General features: G+C 45.0%; 1 protein-coding gene across 4 annotated transcripts in view; it reads left to right on the forward strand.

The window, feature by feature from the left end:
- Nucleotides 1–27,475, forward strand: part of LOC124617960 — a 416,373-nt gene that overhangs the window by 327,760 nt on the left and 61,138 nt on the right. For 3 of the 4 annotated variants that reach the window (XM_047145308.1, XM_047145305.1, XM_047145306.1), the window contains exons 2-3: nt 11,653–11,789; nt 19,047–19,299. In XM_047145308.1, coding sequence (XP_047001264.1) covers nt 11,653–11,789; nt 19,047–19,299 — 390 coding nt within the window. Of the gene's footprint in view, nt 1–11,652; nt 11,790–19,046; nt 19,326–27,475 lie in introns of those variants that run through there. The other variant, XM_047145307.1, reaches the window with a different exon arrangement.

A 27,475-nucleotide genomic window follows, 5' to 3' on the forward strand; every position in this document is an offset into this window, starting at 1 on the left:
CGGGCGCTCTGGCAGCAGAAACCTGAAGTGCGGCTTCAGCCGAACAAAACTTTGAGTTTTTCTACGTATCTGTAGTGTGTCGTGACCATATGTCAATGAATGGAGCTACAGTGAATTTATGAAATCGCTTCAATCATTTGTAATAGCCCTGTATTTTACGAAACGGGAACATGTGAAGTACAATGCTCCATCTCCTTTAAAATATTAAGAACGAAATGAGCCAGTACAAACTTGCTATATAATGTAAGAAGAAAGCGTGTAACTTAACAATTCATGCATTGTTTACAATAAAAAGTGAAAGTAGCTTATCTGTTGCTTGTGTCTACATAATATGCCGTTATCTGCATGTAGCTCCTGAAAGCGGACAAATTAACACGAAAAATAGAATTCTTCAACCTCAGTTTTTCACGCTTTTAGCACAGACTATTCCTAATATCTAAATAACGGTAGTATCGATTACGATATGATTTTTGAGCAGTTTCAGAAAATTAGAATCAGTAGAATAATACTGGTGATTTTTTATTATTCAGCCAGTTAATACTTTCCGAGAAAAGCAACGAACGATAGACGGACCAAGTTTTATTTTTATTTGCCTATTTAATTTAGTATTTTGATTTTATGTATCTTAAAACTTAGGGAGTGTATTTATAAGTTTATTACAGGAAATAACAGAAAAAACTGAAAATCGGTTTTCATGGTTTTAACATTCTGGTTAAAGTGGAGTTGAAAAGGGGAAAAAATAAAACCGAAAACTGTTTGTTTCATCCATAACAGCCATCCCTAGGATCAAGTGCATTTTCATTGTAGCAGTTAGGGAAAGATGGAGACTTGCATATGACAGACAAATGTGGAGATCTACATCAAGTCAGTCTTTGTACCGATTACATAAACAGCAAGTGAAACTTTCGTCATCGGACTAAATATTTTTTGTTCACTGACCACATTGTCAGTGATGTTACATCATCTACTACTAAACTTAAATATATCTGAAGTGACCAGAATTTGAAGAGCTTAGTCTTATAATGGCTATAACGAGCTTAATTTATCCTATAATTATTGAAATCAGTATATAAACGCTTGCCGGCCGCTGTGACCGAGCGGTTCTAGGCGCTTCATTCCGGAACCACTGTGCTGCTACGATCGCAGGTTCGAATCCTGCCTCGGGCATGGCTGTGTGTGATGTCCTTAGGTTAGTTAGTTCTAGTCTAGGGGACTGATGACCTCAGAAGTTAAGTCGCATAGTGCTCAGAGCCATTTGAACCAACTTGGGGAAGGGAGGAAGTAGATAATATTTTGAACTGGAACCGACGTCCTGATACGTACCGTTTCCGTACTACAATCATTTGGAAACATCTTGGTAATGCGACCACTTTCACAAGTAATTGATTAGTCATGACCCTGTTCACCACTTGTAAAATTCCACTCATTAATAGCCAAATAAATTTCTCGTATTTTCGTTGACGGGTTCTCTTCAACGTGATGCAGTACTGCCTCTTCCATGTCGGGTGTGCGGCCTCAGCTGGAGCACCACAATCATGTTTGCTGACAATGAATGTACCTTTTCTCGAAGGTATTGCTTAACAGTGGAGAAAAGGATGTGCGATGGAGTCGGAGGTCGTGGAAAATGGCGACGGCCAGCTCTTCCATTACCGTGAGCTTCGCCATTCGGAAGGATCATGTTGGTGTACTCTGCAAAAGTGCACTAGTAATGTTGCTCTGACACCCACAGACACGTGTTTGAGGCTCTAACCAGGTTAGAGAGGTATGGTAGAAGTCAAATGGCATCAGCCGATCCGACGTAATCAGCCCCCACCATGAAACTTCCTGGCAGATTAAAACTGTGTGCCCGACCGAGACTCGAACTCGGGACCTTTGCCTTTCGCGGGCAAGTGCTCTACCACCTGAGCTACCGAAGCACGACTCACGCCCGGTACTCACAGCTTTACTTCTGCCAGTATCTCGTCTCCTACCTTCCAAACTCATTCTAGCCCCCACCATGGCAACTCTATTGCATGCGTACCTAGCAAACATATTTTCAAACGTCTGTAGAACGGAAACGGTACGTTTCCGGACGTGGGTTCCTATTCGAAATATTACGCACTCAGTCAACTCTACATGTCCTAGAAGTTTGTAACTGGAATTTCCGAACACCTTGTAGCTGTGTTCCACACCACACGCCTTCAGTTCGCAAGCCCTCTAGCGGCAAAAGGTTGCAACTTGCGCCAGCGAAGAGGGAAATTCGACGGAGTAATTTGCATGACACGAGAACAGAATAGAAAATTACTTATTAGCACGCCATCGTATCTTCTATTCCATAGGTTGTAGGCTTGTATCGCGCCCCGGCACCGAAAGTGGCAAAAGTAAAAAACGGCAATTACTAGTTTGTCGCTGAAAGATACATGTTAAGTGCCCCAATGTGAACGAGAAATATACTGTAACTTACTGCCAACAATATTTACTAAAGAAAGCTTATAGTGTTTCAATGTAAGTTTTGTAGAATTAATTATTTAAGTAGTGTTTTCTCAACTGTTGCATACGAGTTGTCACTGTTCTTGGAGGGGCGTGATATCATTCTAGCGTAACAAACGCGATACAAAAGCTTCCAAACCGATTACAGTCGAGACGGGTGTGTATTTTTTCGTCTTCGTGAATATTAAAACAAATACGAGACGTTGCAGCATAATCCAGTCCAGTAACTCTGAATAGTTATTTCATAATGATAGCGACACGGTGAATGTAGTGGTAAAACGCCAAATAGCTTAAATTTACACGCTTTGTGTTACTACCACCATCATTGCAGACACCCAATAATCCAGTTTCATTCATTAAGCTTCATTTGTGGTGCGCAGTAACGGGTAAGTGCGGTGCGACACCATTTGATGTCTAGGGACCGCTTTGCAACAGGTATGTTGCTCACGAAGGAACCTTAGCTGTGACGTACTTCCTTGCTACTTCCTTGCTACTTCCTTGGTACTTCTACGAAACGACGCCGCTACTGTGCGGGTAGCACGTGCCAGTGCAGGTTAATTGCGCGTAGTGAGACAAAGTAACGCACCATCATACACAAAGCTCTTTAACTGCTGAGTTCTGCTTTCATTCTGGCGCCGCTGAAGTCTTTACGGTAAAATCATGTTCGTTGTCGCTGTTTCTTCTCCACGCCGAAAACATCACGAAACCTGTTCTAGCAGCTCTACGGCACAAAGTGGTTAACGACAGTGCAGCCAATCTCCTGAACTACGCAGAAGCTACCCACCTATTGGCTGCTAATTTCCACTGGGGGCCGAACCGCACAATAACCGTGGGTTCGGTGTGGGGCGGCGTTGCGGTGAGTGGACTGCGCCTGTTGTGGGGTTGTGAACCACTGACGGCTAAGGCGGGACGAAGCCTCTCCGTCGTTTCTAGGTCCCCAGTTCAATACAATACAATACAATACAATACAAAAGAGTATTATCACTAATGTCTTGGGAATGCCACCATAATCTTGTTATAAGCCTTTCTACAGCCAGACACGCTAAAAGTTGTAACACTGGCTAATACATTCGTGACATTTATACTATTGTATAAAGACAAGTCGTTGTTTAACGTTGTTACCAAAAATCTTGACCGATTTACTTCAAATTCTTACAGGATAGTCTAATAAACTTCCAGACATTCATAATTTTTTAAACAACAATCTACAGGTTTGCTGTTAAAACCGCGTATGAAAAAGTAAATACTGTGCCTTGCTACGCTGAAAAAAGTGCGTTTCGTTTTCCTACTTGTAGTCAGTTTTAACTAAGATAGCAGCGCATTTAAAGTTAAGATAAACTTTCTATAAATATTCTTTCTCCTTATATATATAGTTCTTTTATTTTCTGACTCGTGATTTGTTTCAGCAGAAAACAAGGAAGTTTTATTTATGGCTTATCGTCTTCTGATTAGTATATTATCACATAACATAAATCGTACGAAACTTTGTAACCCAACTCGTTTCCAGATTGAAACTATGAGAAATACTGTCAAAAATGGTTCAAATGGCTCTGAGCACTATGGGACTCAACTGCTGAGGTCATTAGTCCCCTAGAACTTAGAACTAGTTAAACCTAACTAACCTAAGGACGTCACAAACATCCATGCCCGAGGCAGGATTCGAACCTGCGACCGTAGCGGTCTTGCGGTTCCAGACTGCAGCGCCTTTAACCGCACGGCCACTTCGGCCAGCGAGAAATACTGTCATTGAAGCTACTATCCGCACACATCTAGCAGCAGGAGAGGTCTCTATAGCCTGTATACCAATAATACCAACCAGTTTACCCATTCATTTTAGGAGATTTCAATTAACAGTCAACGTTTCGTTGGCAGTGACAATGACAATAAAACAAGGCTCAAGGTCAAAGAGAGGGGGAAGGAATAGATGGATAGAAAGAAAAGGGAAAGGTGGATGGAGAAGATGAACAGAAAGAGGAGGCAGGAGGACATCAGATCATATCCGACTCATATCGCTAGTACCTTGTATTAGTGACTGCATAGTCGTGTATGGGACACGCATTGGAATCACAATAATCTCCACATAACCTCCAGATGCCATCTTTCTTCTTTGGTTTACGTAACGGTGATGTCCACTTGTTGTAGGACCTGCATATTGTACACGTTTGTAATATTTTCTCAACTTTTGCTTTTGCCACCGATAAATGGTGGGGTGCAAATCTCCACGGCAGTTAAGACTGGTTAGCTGCGTGTTGTCTTAGTATAGTGCACCATAGTATGCTGCACTTCACTTGTGCAACTGATAGCTTCCTGTTTGGCTTCCGGTACAACGAAATTATGTGGTGAACTGATTGTTTTGCCTGTTTTAGCTGTGACCACAGCTCTACCCAACTACATCTACATCTACATTTATACTCCGCAAGCCACCCAACGGTGTGTGGCGGAGGGCACTTTACGTGCCACTGTCATTACCTCCCTTTCCTGTTCCAGTCGCGTATGGTTCGCGGGAAGAACGACTGTCTGAAAGCCTCCGTGCGCGCTCTAATCTCTCTAATTTTACATTCGTGATCTCCTCGGGAGGTATAAGTAGGGGGAAGCAATATATTCGATACCTCATCCAGAAACGCACCCTCTCGAAACCTGGCGAGCAAGCTACACCGCGATGCAGAGCGCCTCTCTTGCAGAGTCTGCCACTTGAGTTTGCTAGACGTCTCCGTAACGCTATCACGGTTACCAAATAACCCTGTGACGAAACGCGCCGCTCTTCTTTGGATCTTCTCTCTCTCCTCCGTCATCTGGTACGGATCCCACACTGATGAGCAATACTCAAGTATAGGTCGAATGAGTGTTTTGTAAGCCACCTCCTTTGTTGATGGACTACATTTTCTAAGGACTCTCCCAATGAATCTCAACCTGGTACCCGCCTTACCAACAATTAATTTTATATGATCATTCCACTTCAAATCGTTCCGCACGCACACTCCCAGATATTTTACAGAAGTAACTGCTACCAGTGTTTGTTCCACTATCATATAATCATACAATAAAGGGTCGTTCTTTCTATGTATTCGCAATACATTACATTTGTCTATGTTAAGGGTCAGTTGCCACTCCCTGCACCCCAAGTGCCTATCCGCTGCAGATCTTCCTGCATTTCGCTACAGTCTTCCAATGCTGCAACTTCTCTGTATACTACAGCATCATCCCCGAAAAGCCGCATGGGACTTCCGACACTATCTACTAGGTCATTTATATATATTGTGAAAAGCAATGGTCCCATAACACTCCCCTGTGGCACGCCAGAGGTTACTTTAACGTCTGTAGACGTCTCTCCATTGATAACAACATGCTGTGTTCTGTTTGCTAAAAACTCTTCAATCCAGCCACACAGCTGGTCTGATATTCCGTAGGCTCTTACTTTATCAGGCGACAGTGCGGAACTGTATCGAACGCCTTCCGGAAGTCAAGAAAAATAGCATCTACCTGGGAGCCTGTATCTAATATTTTCTGGGTCTCATGAACAAATAAAGCGAGTTGATCGCTGTTTCCGGAATCCATGTTGATTCCTACATAGTAGATTCTGGGTTTCCAAAAACGACATGATACTAGAGCAAAAAACAAGTTCTAAAATTCTACAACAGATCGACGTCAGAGATATAGGTCTATAGTTTTGCGCATCTGCTCGACGACACTTTTTGAAGACTGGGACTATCTGTGCTCTTTTCCAATCATTTGAAACCTTCCGTTCCTCTAGAGACTTGCGGTACACGACTGTTAGAAGGGGGGCAAGTTCTTTCGCATACTCTGTGTAGAATCGAATTGGTATCCCGTCAGGTCCAGTGGACTTCCCGCTGTTGAGTGATTCCAGTTGCTTTTCTATTCCTTGGACACTTATTTCGATGTCAGCCATTTTTTCGTTTGTGCAGAGATTTAGAGAAGGAACTGCAGTGCGGTCTTCCTCTGTGAAACAGCTTTGGAAAAAGGTGTTTAGTATTTCAGCTTTACGCGTGTCATCCTCTGTTTGAATGCCATCATCATCCCGGAGTGTCTGGATATGCTGTTTCGAGCCACTTACTGATTTAACGTAAGACCAGAACTTCCTAGGATTTTCTGTCAAGTCGGTACATAGAATTTTACTTTCGAATTCACTGAACGCTTCACGCATAGCCCTCCTTACGCTAACTTTGACATCGTTTAGCTTCTGTTTGTCTGAGAGGTTTTGGCTGCGTTTAAACTTGGAGTGGAGCTCTCTTTGCTTTCGCAGTAGTTTCCTAACTTTGTTGTTGTACCACGGTGGGTTTTTCCCGTCCCTCACAGTTTTACTCGGCACGTACCTGTCTAAAACGCATTTTACGATTGCCTTGAACTTTTTCCATAAACACTCAACATTGTCAGTGTCGGAACAGAAATTTTCGTTTTGATCTGTTAGGTAGTCTGAAATCTGCCTTCTATTACTCTTGCTAAACAGATAAACCTTCCTCCCTTTTTTTATATTCCTACTATCTTCCATATTCAGGGATGCTGCAACGGCCTTATGATCACTGATTCCTTGTTCTGTACATACAGAGTCGAAAAGTTCGGGTCTGTTTGTTATCAGTAGGTCCAAGATGTTATGTCCACGAGTCGGTTCTCTGTCTAATTGCTCGAGGTAATTTTCGGAAAGTGCACTCAGTATAATGTCACTCGATGCTCTGTCCCTACCACCCGTCCTAAACATCTGAGTGTCCCAGTCTATATCTGGTAAATTGAAATCTCCACCTAAGACTATAACATGCTGAGGAAATTTATGTGAAATGTATTCCAAATTTTCTCTCAGTTGTTCTGCCACTAATGCTGCAGAGTCGGGAGGTCGGTAAAAGGAGCCAATTAGTAACCTAGCTCGGTTGTTGAGAGTAACCTCCACACATAATAATTCACAGGAACTATCCACTTCTACTTCACTACAGGATAAACTACTAACTGTGCCGTACGAAGATTTGTTTCCGGTCTTTGATGGTGAATGAAATCCTCTCCCAGTATTGGCTAAATAGCATTTGCTAACACGAACCTCCTTTTGAACTTTCGGCTGGAGCCCAGACAGACTGTCACTTCACGTTCACCATATGTTGTAACTGGCGAGTTGTTAGCTGCAGTTAGATGGAGATGTCCCCCACCCCCCGCTGCAGTTTCGTTCTGTCTGTGTGGTAGTGTACGTACATGATAACCTGAGTAGGTAAGACGGCGAAAGTTTAATTGCCTGTCAGTCACATACAGACGGCGCGACGCAGTAAACAAACATGCTTGTATTTGTTACATGTGTGGCTGTGGTCGGTTTGTCACTGCTAACCGGGCCAATTTTGAGGGTGGTGTCCTGGTTAATTTAGGTTATGTAGTTGGCGATGTCGCAGAACTAATGATGACTCCTTCGTTTATGATTCGGCACTTTCGTGGAACAGCCTGCTACGCCTACTGCAGACCGCTGAGGTGGTTTGGGAACGAACATGTAGACGTGCACCTCGCGTGGAGATAGCCACAGTGCCTGTAGTACCAACATACGGAACGGTCCCCCTTGTGCAGTTTGCTCGTCAGTTTGGTTCTGCTGCCGTAATAAGTAACTATCTTCTTCATTTTCCGTGGCATGGGTCCACTTGTTTACTGTCAATGCCAGTAACTGCTTTGGAATTGTGTCCATTTGACAGAATTGTGTCCATTTGACATTGTGCACTTCGGGCCTGCTTATTAATGTTCGGTTGCTGCTCATGTATAGCAGCAGTCTCACCCGAGCTGACGTTATTTGCTTACGTCACTACGGGAGTGCCCGCCTGTTCTATCATTACGTGAACTTCCGTCGACGTGGCTGTTTTTGTTGTTGCTGGTATTACCCGAAGCACTTGGCCTCCAGTAGCTGTTGACAGTAACATGCAGTGATGCTAAAGCAAACAAGTACAGTGGTGACTAAGGAAAACGCATCGCATTGTGAATATTTCAAGACGGTTGTACATACGATTACACTATCAAGTAGTTCAGCGTCTCCTCGTGCAGTATCACGATAAGCCGACAGAAGCACCCTAATCCCATGTGCAATAATATTATCGTTGACTAATAGTTGGCGTTTGCCAAACGTGTGAACTATGCCGGTTCCGGAGGGCATATTGTTATACACTGACGGAAAAAAATCCCAACACTAAAAAATAATTAATGTAGAGAAATGAAATTTCAGGAATACATTTGTCTAAGTAACACATTTAAATAATTGACATTGCGAGATCGTAGATTGCAGTAATCTTGAGATAAGCCATTGCAAATGTGAAATGGTGCTGCGTTAATAACTGTGCAACCGCCAGAATATTCAATGCAAGCAGGCAAACGTGCGTGCTTTGTGTTGTACGGGTGCTGGATGTCTATCTGTGGGATGGAATTCCATGCTTGTTCCACTTCGTCGGTCAAGATAGGGACGGTTAATGAGGTTTATGGATGACGCTGGAGTTGTCGTCCAATGATGTCCCACTTGTGCTCGATTGGAGACAGATCTGGTGATCGAGCAGGTCAAGGGAAGATACCGACACTCTGTAGAACACGTTGGATTACAGCAGCGGTACATGGGCGAGCGTTATCCTGCTGGAAAACACCCCCTGGAGTAAGGTTTGTGGATGCTAGCACAGCAGGTCGAATCGGGCAGATTTGCAGTCGGGGAACCACGAGAGTGCTCCTGATATCATACGCAGCCCAGACCATAAATCCAAGTGTAGCTTCAGACATGTAGGTTGCAGGCACTCAACAGGCCTCCACCCTGCCCTCCAGTGGGCAATGACACCACTGAAGTCGCAAATGACTGTAGTCTGAGGTCAGTGGACTGCACGCAACAGGGCATGTGGTTCGGAGCTGTCCTTGACGTAACCCGCTTATAACAGTTAGGTGTGTCATTGTGATGAGAACTCCTGCCCAGATTGCTGTTGTAGTTGCAGTACGACGCGCCAGAGCCGTACATCGAACGCGCTGGTCTTCCCTGTCGACAATGTCACGTGGTCGTCCGCGGCCCGGTTTCCTTGCGACTGTTCATTCTCGTGACTACCGCTGCCAGTAATCTTGTACAGTGGCTACATTGCTGCCAAGTCTCTCTGCAGTATCGCAGAAGGAACAAACAGCTTCTCATAGCCTCCCTCGTTCAAGCTCTTTGAGGTATTGATAAGGCGTCTTTGCCGCCTTGAAGGCATTCTTGACTAACATCAGCTCACCACGTCCGATCTCAAAGGTAACTAATCGCCAGTCCGTTACAACATGTATTTAAAGCAAATCTGATATACATCCCCTAATTGCCCTACTAGTTAACAAGTTAACTCTTATGCAGTTGACGCGAAATCTGAATAGACATAGTCTTTCAGATGCAGAAACACGCCTACCAACTCTCGTTTGTCACACAACTCCTCCTTAGCACTGTGATTTCATTCCGTCGGTCTGTCTCGTCTCTTGTTGGAATAACTTTGTCACTGCGTTTCGCAAATTGTGTTTGGAAGTCACTAACCAGATTTTGCAGATATTCTCAATGTAAAGGCTGTCTTTCCATTAGGACCTATTCGAAGTCATAATGCGAAGTCATAATGCGAAGTCATTGTTTTAAGTGGTTTCTATCATCCTTTGTATTCCTGTGGTCACCAGTTAACAGGTTTCTCCCATTATACACACAGTAATAATTCACTAACATTCCGTAACCAAATAAACTGATTTTATTTTCTAGATTCGGACATACTTTGACAACGGTAAGTAAACAGTGAACTGCAAAAAGTTCAGAAAACATAAACATCAGAAAAGTTAGTCCAGTAGACCAAAGAGCAACAGCACACTTGGAATCTTTGTCAGAAGTCGATGCTTCCAAAACGGTTTTTTATAACAGTTATGGCATATAAACCAATGAAAGGCCTACAGCTCATGAAGATTATTTTCGTTAACACCCTTGCCCTTTTCCTATCAATAATTACAGCATAGAACGCTGCCAAGGATGTCTCAAATCGAAGAAGACCTACAACGTTAACACCGGTTCGTTTTTATTAAAAGTAACTGTGGCGTAGAAGCCCCGCGAATAGACCGTAAGACTGGGCTTGAAGGATGGAGCCCCGAATAAACAACGGTATTTATTCCGGTATCAGGACTGCTACCATAGCAACAACCAGTCATAACAGCATTTTGATCACGCCTCCTGTCCCGTGCACAGTTGTCATATCGCTCTGCTACCTCAGCTGACTGTTACCAGGTGTTAAGACTAATGGCTATGTCTTCACAAGCTGCCGCTACCGTAGCCATCTTGGGCTTGTGCGTGACGGCGAACAGATACCTCCAGCTTCATTGCTCAGCTGTCAGTCAGTGCGTAATTGTAGTCACGGTAAGCCTACAGATCCAAAGGCCTCGGGTTCGACCCTCGATCATTCTTACTATTTCCATCTGTCGCTTACACTTACTTTCAGCCAGTCATTGTGGCCGAACGGTTCTAGGCGCGTCAGTCTGGAAGCTCGCGACAGCTACAGTCGCAGGTTAGAATCCTGCCTCGGGCATGGATGTGTGTGATGTCCTTTGGTTAGGTCGGTGTAAGTAGTTCTAAACTCTAGGTGACTGATGACCTCAGATGTTGGGTCCCATAGTGCTCAGAGCCAACTTACTTTCATCTTTGTCAATGCTTTTTAATATTAAAAAATGAAACTTCCTGGCAGATTAAAACTGTGTGCCGGACCGAGACTCAAACTCGGGACCTTTGCCTTTCGCGGGCAATGCTCTACCATCTGAGCTACCCAAGCACGACTCACGCCCCGTCCTCACAGCTTCACTTATGCAAGTACCTCGTCTCCTACCTTCCAAACAAAGATGGTAGAGCACTAGCCCGCGAAAGGCAAAGGTCCCGAGCTCGAGTCTCGGTCCGGCACACAGTTTTAATCCGCCAGGAAGTTTCATATCAGAGCACACTCCGCTGCAGAGAGAAAATCTCATTCATGAAAAAATGAGTTGTACCGTAGTTTGGAATCGACATTAAACTGTAGGTCCCCCTAGAATTGGCTGGGTTAGTCAGTTCGAAACACCAATAGCTTTACTTTCATCGATAATTTGACGAGCAACATTTTCTAAAAATGTCTCTGACTTTGTGTGGGATAGCGGTCACAGTGGCCAGAGGCTGTTGACGTGTGAGCTGCTGCTCAAAGAGTGTTATGGTGGTTGTTGCAGGTGCAGCTGGGCCATGGGGCCGAGCGTGCGCGCCACTCTGGTTGTGGTGTCGCTGGGTGCCCTCACCGTCCTCTACCACATCGCCTCCGTGGGACAGACGGGGCCGCCAGACTTCTTCCAGGTGCGCAAAATATCCGGTGAGTATTAACAGCGGTGATAGCAAAATGTTGAAATGTGTGTGAAATCTTATGGGACTTAACCTAAATTATCCTAAGGACAAACACACACACACACACACACACACACACACACACACCCATGCCCGAGGGAGGACTCGAACCACCGCCGGGACCAGCCGCACAATCCATGACTGACTGCAGCGCCTTAGACCGCTTTTTTTATCTCATTTTGTTCTATATTGTTCGTTGTATTTGCTCGTGGCGGACGTCTAATGACACCTCTTTAGGTTGTTCGTTGATCCGTTCACTCAGTTTTTTTTTTTTTTAATTACAGAGGATAGCGAAAACCTCTGACCGAACACGCTGAGCAACCGTGCCGGCTGTCGCTCGGCTAATCCCGCGCGGTGGCGATTGCAAGTAAAACCATCTCAAGTCGAGCATCCCCCAGAGTGTTCTTACCAATGAGCTTTCAGCCTTCCTCCGTGCCCTTTTGGTTTCCCCCCTTTCCTGGCAAATAAGTTGTTGTTGCTGTTAGGTTCAGTCCGAACACTAGTTTGGTGCCCCTGTCCACACTAGTCTATTCTGTGCAAGCCTCGTCATCTCCATATAACTACTCCAACATACATACAGACCGATGAAATCAGCAGTTGGTCCCATAGGAACTTATCACATACACACAGCTGGACCTGCTTATTGGAGTCGAGCCTTCTACTCCACATACACGATCACACTTCCCTCTATTACCGAATTGATTTTTTTTCTTGATGCTGTAGAACATGGCGAGCCACGCAGAGTGGCCGCATGGTTTGAGGCGCCATTTCACGGATTGCGCGGCCCCTCCCGCCGGAGGTTTGAGTCCTCCCTTGGGCATGGGTGTGTACTGTTCTTAGCATAAGTTAGTTTAAGTAGTGTGTAAGCCTAGGGGTCGATGACCTCAACAGTTTTGTCCCTTACGAACACACGCACACGCACACGCAGAGAGAGAGAGAGAGAGAGAGAGAGAGAGAGAGAGAGAGAGAGAGAGAATGACAACCAATCCGTTGTGTCTAAGTTCCATAATGAGATTTTCGCTCTACAGCGGAGTGTTTGCTGATATGAAACTTTCTAGCAGATTAAAACAGTGTACAAAACAGACTTGAACTCGTGACCTTTGTCTTTCGTGGGCAAATGCTCTAGCGACAGGGCTACCCTAGCACAACTCACGACCCGTCCTTACAGCGTTACTTCCGTCAGTATCTCATCTCCTACCTTGCAAACTTCACAAAAGTTCTCCTGCGGAACTCAGTTGGCAGGGCACTTGCCTGCAAAAGGCAAAGGTTCCGAGTTCGAATCTCGGTCCAGCACATAGTCTTAATTTGCTAGGAAGTTTCATGTAAAATAATTTCTTTTTTCACCAATTAGATACAGCATCTATTCATTAGTTATCTGATCTGTCCAACTAATCACTATTTTTTGTAGTATCACATTTCGAAAGCATCTGTTCTCTTCTTGTCTCGATTGTAAAGCTATTACCATTTTGCGTCCAAATCCATCGGAGCAGGGTGGTAAAGCGTTGCAGTAGCCACTGACATCTGGCAAGTGCATGGTGTTAAAACTCCAATTACAGTAACAAGGATATTTGCCCATGGCGTGACGGGCCGGGCTAGGCTCTGCAAAACCCGCCAGCACAGCAGTAAGATAGGGTTGTTACAGTGCAAGCTAGGGGATTTCTCCACCGATGGACTTCAGTGGTGTCGTCAAACACGTGGCTGGAAGTAGCGCATTACCTTAAACTGCGCTACGCGACCCTCTATAAATACAGGACGGCACAAAGTATTTGTCTACTCTGTTTTAATGTATGCCGTAAATGATTCTCCCTGTGATATTTTTGTAGTGTATCTCTGAAGATTCTATAGCTAGCCCACCGATAGCTCAATTCACATTTCAGAATGGAACCTCTAACGCTGGAACAGCGTAAACACATTTTACGCAAATTTTGGTCATAGTGTTCTACCGTTGTGGTGAGAGACGCGTTCTCGAACACACTGGTCCAAGAGCAGAACCATCCAGAATGGCCAATTTTCGGTGAAATTGCAGTGCACAACTAAAGTAAAATTTTGATGAAAAAATTTAAGCATCCTCTGATCGATTATGTGTAGTTTTTCGTCTTTTTTTAACTGGTTGATGAATTGTAAGAGATTGGATCTCTACATGATTACAGGAAGAGCCAGTCAGGACGACCAGCCTCAGTATAACTAATTTTGTAGCAGAATCATTTGCAGCCCAGCAGTACTACTAGGATACGAAGGCTTCGTCGGACGAGGGGACGACAGGAAGTCGCTAGCAGCAATCAAGGGTTCGGGACTCCATTGTCGTACCTGCCTCCTGCTCGAAGTCCACCTTTCGGACGGCGCGACAGGACTAGCTCAAAGCCCACTCAGTTAGCGAGGCTGACTCTTGCCCACGGGAGCAGCGGTTCGTGTCACTGGCACGGCAGCAGCTTTCTGCCACCGCTGTAGTGGGCACCGTCGTACCTCGCACCAACAGCCGCCGGTACACAGCTATCCATCAAGGAGCTGGCTACTTCCTTCAGACACACTCGGGTTCACTTCTCAAACGGATATTGTACAGGACAGAGTTGGCTGGGTGAGGTTGCAAGGTCGGGAGGAATGCGGCGAAATTACAGTTGAAGAGAATTAGCGATATACACTGACGGAAAAAATATCGCAACACTAAGGCGAAGTTGTGCGACATAAATGAAAATTGGTAGAAGTATTTCTACATCTGAAAGTTGATATACTCACATTTCGCGTCAGTCGCAGAAGAGTTGTGCTAGAAGTGCCATCAAGAGGATGTAAATCGGGTTTGCTTTAAATACGAGGGTCACCCCAAAAGAAATGCACAATATTTTGTAAAAATACAGTTTTCATTCTGCATTTGTGAAAGTTTTACAGTGTATAGATACATCCTTCCCGCTTGTTTTCAAACTTGGTTCAACATGTTCCCGTGTGTGGCGCCGTCACAGCATGTCTTCAAGATGGCTGCTACACTTGACGTTCATCAGAAGCAACGTGCTGTCATAGAATTCCTGTGCTGTGAAAACGAGACGGTGGGAAGCATCCACAAGAGGTTGAAAAAGGTGTGTGGAGATGCTGCTGTCGATCGCAGTACAGTTAGTCTGTGGGCAAGCAGGTTACGTGACGAAAGCGGGCACGGCAATATTGAAGATTGTCCTCGCAGCGGCGGGCCTCGTACCGCACACACTCCAGACAATGTGCAGAGAGTTAACAAATTGGTGACTGCTGACAGACGCATCACAGTGAACGAATTGTCACGCTACGTTGGGATAGGGAAAGGAAGTATTTGCAGAATACCGAAAGTGTTGGCGTTAATAAAAGCCTGTGCCAGGTGGGTTCCCAAGATGTTGACAGTGGCTCAGAAAGAAACAAGAAAAACGGTATGCAGCGAACTATTCGAACAGTACGAGAATGGTGGAGATGAATTTCTTGGAAAAACTGTGACAGGTGATGAAACATGGCTCCATCATTTTTCATCAGAGGAGAAGATGCAATCAATGGAGTGGCATCATGCAAATTCACCCGACGAAAAAAAATTCAAAACCACACCTCCTGCTGGAAAAGTTATGGCTACGGTGTTTTTCGATTCTGAACGACTTTTGCTTGTCATCATGCCAAGTGGAACCACCATAAATTCTGATGCATATGTGACGACACTGAAGAAACTTCAAGCTCGACTGAGTCGTGTTCGACCACATCGGCAAAAGCAGATGTTTTTCTGTTGCACGACAATGCACGGCCACATGTCAGCCAAAAAAACCATGGAAGCGATCACAAAACTCTGATGGAAAACACTGAAACACTAGCCTTGCAGTCGTGACCTGGCTTCATGTGACTATCATCTCTTTGGGAAACTGAAAGACTCTCTTCGTGGAACAAGGTTTGAAGATGATGACTCCCTTGTGCACGCTGCCAAACAGTGGCTCCAACAGGTTGGTCCAGAATTTTACCGTGCGTATATACAGGCGCTGGATTAAAAAAATAGTGCGTATTTCTTTTGGAGTGACCCTCGTACGTGTTGTAACGGTCGTGAGCGTTAGTTACCTTTGAGATTGGACGTGGTGAGTTGATGTTAGTCAAGAATGCCATTAACAAAACCTCACTGAGTCTAAACTAGGTCTTGTAACAAGGCTACGAAAGCTGGATGTTCATTGTGCGATATTGCAGAAAGAGTTGGCAACAATGTAACCACTGTACTTCATTGCTGGCATCGGTGGTCGCGAGAAATTACGATCGCAAGAAGACCGGTCTCCGTACGGCCACGTGGCACAACTGATAGGGGTGACCATTTAGTATGGCTCTGGCGCATCCCACTGCATCTACAGCAGCAGTCTGAACAGCAGTTGGCACCACTGTGACACAACGAATTGAAACAGATCGGTTACTTCAAGAACAACTCCGAGCCAGACGCCCTGTATCGTGCATTTAACTGACCCCAAACCACCGCCATTTGAGACTTCAGTGGTGTCAAGTGAGGGATCATTCTGTGTTTTCTGATCAAAGCTACTACTGCCTCGGTGCCAGTGATGGCCGTGTGTTGGTTAGGAGGCGGCGGGTTTAGGGCCCCCCAACCAACCTGTCTGGCTGCTAGATACGCTAGACCTACACATAAAATTATGATCTGGGATGCGATTTCGTATGACAGCTGGACCACACTCGTGGTTTTCCGACGCACCCTGACTGCAAATTTGTACGTCAGTCTGGTGATTCGACCTGTTATCCTGGCATTCATGAACAGCAATCCAGGGGGCGTTTTCCAACTGGATACCGCTCGCCCATGTAACGCTGTTGTAACCCAACATGCTCTACAGTGTCGACGTCTTGCCTTGACCTGCTCGATCATCGCACCTGTGTGCAATTTAACACATGGTGCCTCGTCAGACGACAACTGCAGCGCTGTCTACAAAACGTTAACTGTCCCTGTATTGACCGCTAAGTGCAACAGACATGGAACTCCATCCCACAGACAGACATCCAGCATCTGTACAAAACAATGCATGCACGTTTGCATGCTTACATTAAATTTTCTGGTGGTTACACCGATTATTGATGTACCAGCATTTAACATTTGCAATGATTTATTTCACGTATACATAAACAGATGATCTAGCAATGCTAATCGCTTAAATAAGTTAGATACACAAATGTATAAGTGGCGTGATTTTGGATACATACTGGACTGAACTGGCTTTGTCCCGAAAGGCAGGCTGGGTTAGCACTTAGGCACTGGGCAAGTTATACTGAGAGAGTACTTGAAAAGCTCATGGAAATGGAGGGTAAAATAAAAGTTTACAGAAGTTCCCAAATTTTCCCATACTGGCTGCACGTCCTGTATATCATGAGATCTGCTCCCCATGTATATCATCAAGAGATCTGATCTTCGCATGATACTGTGCGCGCAAAGCCAAACACACATTGCGCCAGCTATGTAGAACACCCGTGTTTGTGCAAATTAGTTAAAGAGTGCTTTAAAACTCACCACGGCCTTCAGATGTGTAATGCTTCGATGCTCTATACTCCTTGGAACAGTTCGCACAATCGTCTGTGTTTACATTAATGGTTGAACTGAGTATGGGCCAAATAGACAGCAGTTAGTATTACACAGGGTGAAAAGTATTTAATCCGAAAAACTCTGGGAGGTTGTAGGGCACATCAAAACAAATATTTTTCCCTAATGTCATGTTTTCCTATGAGAATTATTAAAACCGGTGGCTCAGTTGTTACAGGCCTTATTACGATCTTCAGTTGTTAGAGGGCGTATTACACTCTTCAGTTGTAGGCAACTGCTGTCCATCAGTGTAGTAGTGCATTGTCTCTGTTTACTAGTGGAGCGATACACCTGCAGTGAGTACACGTGAGTACTACGTAGCGCACCACAACGGACGAGCTGCACAGCGGGTTTATCAACAACAATATTCTAATCACCGTATCCCGCATCGTACGACCTTTTCTGCTGTGTACAAACGTCTGCCTGAGACCGGGTCATTTAGGAGATTACTTGGACAGAGACGCCGTCGCACGTTAAGAACGCTGCAATTTGAGGAAGCTGCCTTGCAACATGTGGAGCGGGAGCCTTCAATCAGCATTCGTAAAATTGCACGTAACATGGGGACGAATCAGACGAATGTAAGAACAGTCCTTCGAGAGCAATTGTTACGTCCATTTCACTTACAGCGTGCCCACAACCTGGAACCAGTTGATTATCTACCCAGAGCACAGTTTTCGCAGTGGTACTTGGAACAGTGTGAAATGCATCCAACATTTCCATCCTCTGTATTGTTTACCGATGAAGCAACGTTCGGGCGTGATGGAGTCTTCAACATTCACAATTCGCATGTTCGGAGTGGGGATAACCCACATGCCACAGTTACTAGCGCTCATCAAGTGCGGTTCTTCGTTAATGTGTGGGTCGGTGTTGTTGGGGACTGTTTAATTGGGCCGTATCTGCTACATAGGCCATTAAATGGCAGGCACTATTACAATTTTCTCGCCAGATCATTGCCAGAATTTCTGGAAGATGTCCCGCTCCCTACGAGACAACGCATGTGGTTCCAACATGACGGGGCGCCGGCACATTTCAGCCGTCGTGTGCGTCGATTCCTGGACCGACGGTTCCCAGAAACGCGGATTGGCAGAGGTGGTCCTGCACCGTGGCCTGCTCGATCCCCAGATATCTCCCCTCTGGACTTTTTTTGTGTCGGTGAGATGCGCAATCTTGTTTACGCAACTCCTGTTGCATCAGAAGAGGATCTGGTTGCCCGGATAGTAACAGCAGCAGGAACAATTCCCTATACTCCTGGGGTTTCTGCCCGTGTCAGATGTCAATGGAGACATTTCTGGAAATCTACTGTAATAGAAATTGGGTTGTGTTAATGTGTTGTCTGTTGGTCATAAAAGAATGGAAAAGTGTTTGTTGGTTTAAATAATTTGCCGCCAGAGAAATCTTCCTCTACCGGTTTAAATACTCCTCATAAGAAAAAATGACATTGGGGGAAAATATTTGTTTTGATGTCCCCTACAACCTCCCAAAGTTTGTCGGTTTTAATACTTTTCACCCTGTATAGGTCTTAAGAATTAAGAGGTGCTCTTAAAACATTGTTCTAGTATTCTCTTTAGAGCAGAGAAATTTTTAAATTGCACGCAAGGCCACTACTAACAGCATAGAGCTGGCACCTATGTTCCTCAGTGTGCTTCACGACACCGCGTTGTCTGTGGGTAGGTGGCGAATACCTGGTGTCGAGCCCCAGCTGCCGCATCCCGGACATGCCGGCGCGCCACCCGTCCATTAAGGGGCTGCTCAAGTCGGTGGGGCCCATCGTGTGCTCGCGCCGGCCGCCGCCCAGCTACGTCGAGCGGCTGTCCACGGGCGCGCACGTGCTGCGGCTCGAGGACAAAGCGGCGCACTGCTGCTACCACAACGTCACCAGGCCCGCCGACCTCGACATCGTCAAGACACCCGATGAACTCTACAAGTCAGTCGCCACTGCACTGCCGCACAGTAAATAAATTGCTTGCTTTTTACACTTAATGGGGGACACTCTCCCTACAACCATTTTAATCATTGTCACATCCTCCTTTGTCGCTGCCAGCCTCACCACAGATCCATCTTTGTTGCTACCATCCCCGTCTTCTCTACCATTTTTATAAAAACAAACCCACAACGTCTCTTCGTCTTTACTATAGAATTGGCCACTGTTTCTATGTTTAGATACCGTGTATCGATACGTGGAACTGTTTCAGTGTTTCGGAACGGCTGTGGTTCAGTGTTTCGAAAGAGTGGTGTTTCATTCCCCCCCTGTCTCGGATAACCGGACCAGATTCGATCTCGAGCCAGACACAGAAACTGTGTATCGTTGTTTCAAAATCAGGCTGTTTCTGTCCACCTGTGCTTGGAGCGGACTAATTGTATCGAAACAGTGATGTCTCATTCCGCTCTGTGTCGGATGAGATTCGGGCTCGGCACAGGTACTGAAACACAACATACCACTTCGTGAAACACTTTCAAGAGTGTCGAAATCTTTTTGACAAGCAATTGTATGAAGCTTAAGATATCCGAAAGTAAAGCTTCGTTTCTAGCTGACTGTCCTATTCCGAAATGGCGTAACATCTGCTTTATAAACACTAACCAAACAATAAAGCAACGCATACTATTCACCTTCAAAATAATAAATATGTGAAAATCATTCAGTTAAATTACACTTTTTTTGCAACATACGCTTCTCTGTTCACGTACAGTAATCACATTAAGAAACGCAAGTAAGCCTACAACATTTTGAATAACAAAAGGCGTAGAGTGACAGTTATTAGACACATACATAGATTTCATGTAGGTATAATTGCAAGCAATCTGTTTGACATATCACTGATAGTGTAATGTTGAACGGGAAGGGCTGGGAAGCATGGTGAATTTATAGTAACGGTTAGAAACACCTTGAAAGACAATTTTTTTCTTTTATATTTTGTTATTTATTCGAATTATTTGGCGTTATTTTGTGAGCCTATAGTCACTGTGTCTGTTATGCACAATGATTCCCTTTGTGTGCATGGAAATTAGCAGGATGGGTATATTACCCATACTAACGGAATGTGGGAATCCCAGTAGCATATCCGTTGTTTCTGCAGTTTGCTCTCACTTCCAGCTCCGTTCGTGGTGGTTCTTCTGTCTTCAGCTATGGCTGTCCTCAGCCAATTGAAAAGTATGAAAGTCACACGACACGAAAGCAGCGCATTTGCTGCAGGAAATACGAAATTAACAAGACACCTGAGTAATAGTTTCATACTTTCTGCGATATGATTAGCGCTCTCGCTCCTCATTTGTGTTTATGTGGACGTACTTACACAGTAGACATTCAAGTTGATAAAATGTTTAGGTTTATTAGATTACAAAACAAAAACTGTTTCACTGTTTCGAAACAGCGTATCGAAACATTGCAATGTACTGTTTAATTTGTTTCGAAACAGTTACGTGTTTGTTTGCCCATCTCTACGTTACTTATGACCTTTTGAGGCGTAGGGCCGAATACCGATCCTGCCTTGGAGGCGGTTAAGTGGGAAGTGAGTCTCAGAGCTGGACAGTGACAGATGGTGACGCGAGACTGGGCGCGCACGTAGTTTACGTATCAGCCGATAGAGGACAATATTGGATAGGGGGACTGAGTTATTTTCAATTGTGCCCACTAGAGTGCACTAAAGTAATAGAATGTTTTTCATAAACTGTTCTAGTATTTTCATAAAGTGTTATGTCTTTTTGTGTAGGTAAAATGTTATAAATGTGTTTTAGCAGTATGAATGATGCGTGAGTGTGGTTTAAGATTAATATGAAGATAATTGTTTAACGAGTTATGTAGTGGGATTTAGTGTGGGAACATTTCGAAGTACGGATGTGGACAAAGGCGATTTTTGTAGAATAAATTTGTAAAGTAAGTTTCTGGTACAGGGAAAGTTATTTCAGGTATAAATAACAATAGTAAACAACTTTATGCATAAACAAAACTTCAGCATATTAGATAATTACGTCGGTAAAAAGTGCAGTCGTTAGGTTTACTATTTTGCGATTGTTTATTGGTGAAAAACGCGGTCTGACTCGGGAGAATGTTGTTTTGCTGTTGGCTGTTGAGTAAACTGACCAATGGTAAATCAATATTCTTCGCGCGCCTTTCTCTGCTGGTAGAGAAGACTGAAGTATTCTAGAGAGGAGTGGGAGCCTAGCCATGAAACAGTTCGGACGTGTGTAGTAGTAGTTCAGATAGAAATAAGTTGCCGGATCTAGCAGTGTTTCACACATCCAAAGTGTTATAAAGTGAGAGAATAATTATTCCGATGGGTGTGTAGAAATTTCGGAATTTTAAGTGAATTTTGTGACGAGAAGACATATATTCCGCGTGGCGTATTGAGCAGGTCGATGGCTAAAAACTGTGACTGCATTAGGTACCGACAGACTTAATATTTGGCAAGCATTCTCAATCAAAAACAATCCGTATTTTTGTAGCTATTACGTTTTCGGGAAATGCAACACCATAAACATGCCAACGTGAGTGAAAGGGATAGTGAGTGACTGCGTTAAGACTAGCACGGGCTTGGCAGTGATACTTGTTCACCTAAGTTTCAGAATATATTAAGGACAAAATTTACAACCTTTCATTTCGTGTGAAAACTTTCTACCGAAACGTAGATTAGTGACTTTAATTGCAACATGGTTCACGTCGAACCTGGTTTCGCTCGGCTTCCGTACTGATGATCTGATGAGACAATGTTCACAGCTAGGTGCAGGTTCGTCGTAAAGGGACAGAAGGAACGGCGCCTCAGCACATTCACTACACGTTTTAAATGTCTGTCTGTACTCGGTTGGTGCATAAGTTGGTAGCATTTTCCCGTACGTTCAATAAAGGCAACAGATACACATAACAGACTTTTGTCATCAATAATATATTCTCCTTCACTGTTCACAACAGTCTACCAACGCTGGTGTAACTTCTCGACTGCGCGACTGTAGAAATCACGTGACTTTCAGGCAAAGAACTCGTCGAACCATGTTCGTTATGCATTTGCTTCCGGAAAGGAAGTTCCTTAAAGGTTACTCGATAGAGAGAGGAAAAGGTGAAATTCTGTGGACACAAGATCAGGTGAATAAGGTGGGTGCGGAATGACTTCCCAACACAACTCCTGTGTAGTGTTCCTTGTCATTCTAGCAGAATGCGGCCAGGCGTTATCGTGGAGTAACATCAGTTCATGCAGTCTTCCTGGTTGCTCCTATTGGACTGCATCTCAGTTGTTGACCATAAACGTCAGCAGTAATGGTTACACCTCGGGGAAGGAATTCGTAGTACACCACACCGTCGCTGTTCATCCACTAGATGCGTAACTCTATCGTTTATGGATGAGCGTACGTCTTCGTACGGGGATTGTTGCTTTGTTTGGGCTCAGCTATTCCTTCCTTTTCCTTATGTTAGACACCATTTCACGTCTTCAGTAACGATACAAGATACGAATGGTCGGTGTCGTTCATGAACCATTTGGTGACGACCAACCGGAGATGCACATACGGCCATCTGCTTATTGTTGTCATTTTAGGTTAAGAGCACGCATATGCGTTGTGGTGTGCGTACTGTAAGACCTTCAGTACACACACCATCAGATTATTTGACTTGTCGCTCTAACGAAGTAGGCGAGTGTCAGCAATATGTCTCGTGGTCTTATCGTGGCGTGTTTATCTTCTGCCGTTAGGTCAGACGATAGAAATGCCACTTGCACGCTTAGAGTAGCAGATTGACAGTAACCAACTTTAAACAGAACTTGGTCAATTTTCACACACATTTATTAAAATAATAACAAGCATAAAAATTACTTAACTTGGTTCTGGATGCTATTTACAATTCACAATCTGAAGTTCCTTTGGTATTGGTACGTTAATCTTATTCTCACATATCTCTGATACTTGCCAAAAGTGTCTATACCTTTATCTTCATGGCTATGTACAGGAATATGGTGATCTTATTAGGCGCAGACTGAAACTTGACTATAGACTGGTACAGACTAATGCAGACTCACTAATCGGAGGTCTGTACACTCGTTATAACACCTCGCGCATTCATGTATCACTGCACGAGTGTGATCCGCGAGTAGAAAAGGTTCTACGTTAGCAGCAATCTCATTGGCTGCGTTACATATTCACACGCCGATCGGCGGAAGCAGAATTTGGCCTGTCTCTATGGCAGCGCCATCTCGTAGTGCGGACACGCGCTGCGCCTGCGCTGTTGTGCTTAGCGGGGCACGCTCTAGTGGGAAAGTTGTGTACGCGGTGACTACGCGGAACTATGTACACAACAAGCGTAAACCCGATTTTCCAGCCTTCAACATTGCATGGAAATGTCGCACTATGGTGGAGAGATCAGAGTTCATAACATTTGCCTGTTCTCGAGTACACTGACGTGGATCTTATTCTTTTTCTTTAGCGTTTGTCCCGCCTGGCGGCAGGGTCCGCTGAGTGGATTCGCTCTCTCCATTTTGTACGATCGTGGGTCATGTCTGGATGAAGATTTATCACTTTCAGGTTGTTGTGCAGTGTGTCGGCCCATCGTTGCCTAGGTCGTCCCTTGGGTCTCTTTCCCATGACTTCCACTGTGTATGCTGCCTTTGCGATGGTATCGTCCTTCGCACGCAGCACATTTCCAAACCGTCACAGCGAGCTTCCTCGCATTTGTTCTGGATTGGTACGACCCCGCAACATTCCCTCATAGTGTGATTTGAGACATGGACCAGTCGAGTGAAGCCACCTGTCCTCTAAGCATCGAAGTATCCATGACCCTCAATTGTCGTTCTGTCTCTTGTAGCTGGCCAACACTCAGTGCTGTAGAGAGCAACCGGACGAATGACAATCCAGTGGATGTTTCCCTTCAGACGAGCCTTAATCCGACGATCGCAGGTGACACCTGTTGCCATTCGCCACTTCATCCAGGCTGCCTGCTGCCTTGCGTTGACCTCGTCTGTAAGATGGCCATCGCTAGAGATAGCAGAACCGAGATAAAGAATTTTTTTTCTATTCGTGGTAGATCTCCTCCGTCAAAGAATGACAGTCCAACTTCTCGCGGATGTGATGTAATGTACTCAGCTTTCTTTTTGTTGAGACGCAGGCAATATCACGCGAGTCCGTCAGTTCACTTTTGTGTTAGGTGCTGGAGATCAAACTTGTTCTCTACAGCCAACATGACATCAGAATTGAGAAGTGTCATGGTAGTGGCATGTGCATGTCTGATGTGACAGTGTCCATCACAAGAATAAACAGCAGTGGTGATAAGGCAGAGCCTTGGTGGACTCCTACAGTGATGCGAAAGCCATTTGACGCTCCTGCTGCCACTTGGACGTACCTCTTTGGTTCTACATACAGAAGCCGTACGCAGTTGAAAAGGTATTCCGGAATGCCTTGGTCACGAAACGCTAACTAGATTACATCAAGTGGTATTTGATCAAAAGCAAGGTACAGTGACTAGCTCTTTTTGTGATATCTTTCAACCAGCATTCACGCAGCATGGATTGCGTCAGTTGTGCCATAATTTTCCACAAATCCGACTTGTTCGTATTGATTTGAGCTATTTCGCTTACCCTTTTGTCGAGAATACGTTGAGAAAGATCTTCATCGCATGGCTCAGTAGTCTGATCGGGCGGTAATTACAACAATCAGCAGGACTTTGATGTGTTGGTAAATGTGCCAACACCTTGTAGATAGAGGAGGCCGAAATGGAAGCTATCTAACGCAGACGGGCGTGAATTCTGGAACAGGATAAGTATTGAATTCTAATAAGAAAAGTATGCAGCTCCTCGAATACTTAACTTTATTCCATGAGAATACAGCATTCTTGATGAGACATTTTATACGATAGCTATCAAACTATGTAAGGCTAATGGCGCCTTGCTAGGTCGTAGCCATGGACTTAGCTGAAGGCTATTCTAACAGTCTCTCGGCAAATGAGAGAAAGGCTTCGTAAGTGTAGTCGGTAGCAAAGTCGTCGTACAACTGGGGCGAGTGCTATATCGTATCTCGAGATCTGCCTTGTGGTGGCGCTCGGTCTGCGATCACACAGTGGCGACACGCGGGTCCGACATGTACTAAATGGACCGCGGCCGATTTAAGCTACCACCTAGCAAGTGTGGTGTCTGGCGGTGACACCACAGACTTCATGCCTTTTTGAAGATTGAGTCAGTGATTCTCCGCTGTCTGTTGTTTTCTACCTTCTTTGATGATCTGGTTGAAGAGATCCGTTAGTCAGCCTGCCGCATTCCACTGTTGAGAACACCATAACTCTATTGGGAGGGCGTTGTGGCCAGTGGATTTCCCTCTCCTCATCTCCTTCAGAGCAGCCTCAACTTCAGCAATGTTAATTTCCTTAAATGGCTCGTACACAGCTGACATGGATGGTATTGGTGAATGGAGAAATTCCTCGGTAGAAATTCTCTCAAAGTAGTTCTGACGGTAGTCCCTTGATTTCTTCCTGACTACCAACAGCTCAGCCGTTTCATAGTTGATGTCGTAAAAGTGTTGGATGTGTCCCATTTTCCGACTTTTTGATTTGGCTAGTCGATAAATGTCACGTTCTCCTTCGCGTGTGTCCAGTTTCGTGTAGAGATCTGAATACTTGCCTGGTTTTGTGACTCCAACGACTTTCTTCGGCTCTGTGATGGCTTGTGTGTAAGCATTCCAACGAGCTAATATTTGGCTGCAAGTAACTCGTCGTAAAATTTTTTCTTGCGTAGGGGACCCTTAACATAGTCGTTCCAAAGTCACGAGGTAGTCTTCTGCTGGGATTTCAGCCGTCTTGTCGTCAAGCAGTGCCCAGAAGGGAGCTATGGTTTCTGCTCTTGGGCCGGGTTTGTGGGGAATAGACACTGAAGAAGTGAGCATTTCGTCTGTCCGTAATGTAGACAGTTTACATAAGGCGATCGTCGTAACGCTGCATCTCAGAGACAGAACCACCTAATTTCGCTGATATGATGGTGCCGACGCCGGTTAGTTTTTACGTGTGTTCTGTTATGTATCGGTTTGTAACTACAACCAATGTCATATGACTTTTGCTCACTCCCCCTTGTTTCTTGAACTGCACAAATATCGATACGTCTCTTTTCGAGTGCCTTAGCTAGTTAGCTGCATCGTCCAGTCATAGTCCCGATGTTCAGTGATGCGAGAGAGAACGTGTGGACTCAATTGCTTAGCCGCCCCGCCGCACTTGCGATGACAACCCTTGCAAACTTGTCATGCGCGTTGCTTTCGGGGGGTGCCTTAACAGTGGTACCGAATTCTTTGGATACCGTTTCCATAAGGATGTGACAGTGGTTTCACGGTCGGCTTGTCACAAAGCCTGTCGCCAAGCATTTTGGATGCTGCTGCCAGCGCTAAGTTAGGCCTCTCGTGACCTGGAGAACAGATGCCTTTTCGTAGCCGCTGCTCTGGAAAACAGGCGCTACTTCCTCTTTTAGTTATTTGCCAACTGCACTATACCGCTTTCCTCTATCTCCGCTGTAGGTCATTTAGGACTTATGTTTTGGTGAAAGCTGATTCATCCCCCCCCCCCCTCCCTTCCATCATTGAGGCGTTACAGACTGCCTTCTTCTGTCTTCCAAGCCGCTGACTGTTCAGCCTGAGAAGTAGAGGTTGGAAAATGAAAGACGCCCTAGGACTCCGAACCTAATAGCACCGGGGTCAGGAAAGAAAAAGGAGGAGACGTACGAGGGCAGTTCAATAAGTAATGCAACACATTTTTTTTCTCGGCCAATTTTGGTTGAAAAAACCGGAAATTTCTTGTGGAATATTTTCAAACATTCCCGCTTCGTCTCGTATAGTTTCATTGACTTCCGACAGGTGGCAGCGCTGTACAGAGCTGTCAAAATGGCGTCTGTAACGGATGTGCGTTGCAAACAATGGGCAGTGATCGCGTTTCTTTTGGCGGAAAACCAGGGCATCTCAGATATTCATAGGCGCTTGCAGAATGTCTACGGTGATCTGGCAGTGGACAAAAGCACGGTGAGTCGTTGGGCAAAGCGTGTGTCATCATCGCCGCAAGGTCAAGCAAGACTGTCTGATCTCCCGCGTGCGGGCCGGCCGTGCACAGCTGTGACTCCTGCAATGGCGGAGCGTGCGAACACACTTGTTCGAGATGA

The sequence above is a fragment of the Schistocerca americana genome, chromosome 1, assembly GCF_021461395.2.
Source record: "Schistocerca americana isolate TAMUIC-IGC-003095 chromosome 1, iqSchAmer2.1, whole genome shotgun sequence".
NCBI lineage: Eukaryota > Metazoa > Arthropoda > Insecta > Orthoptera > Acrididae > Schistocerca > Schistocerca americana.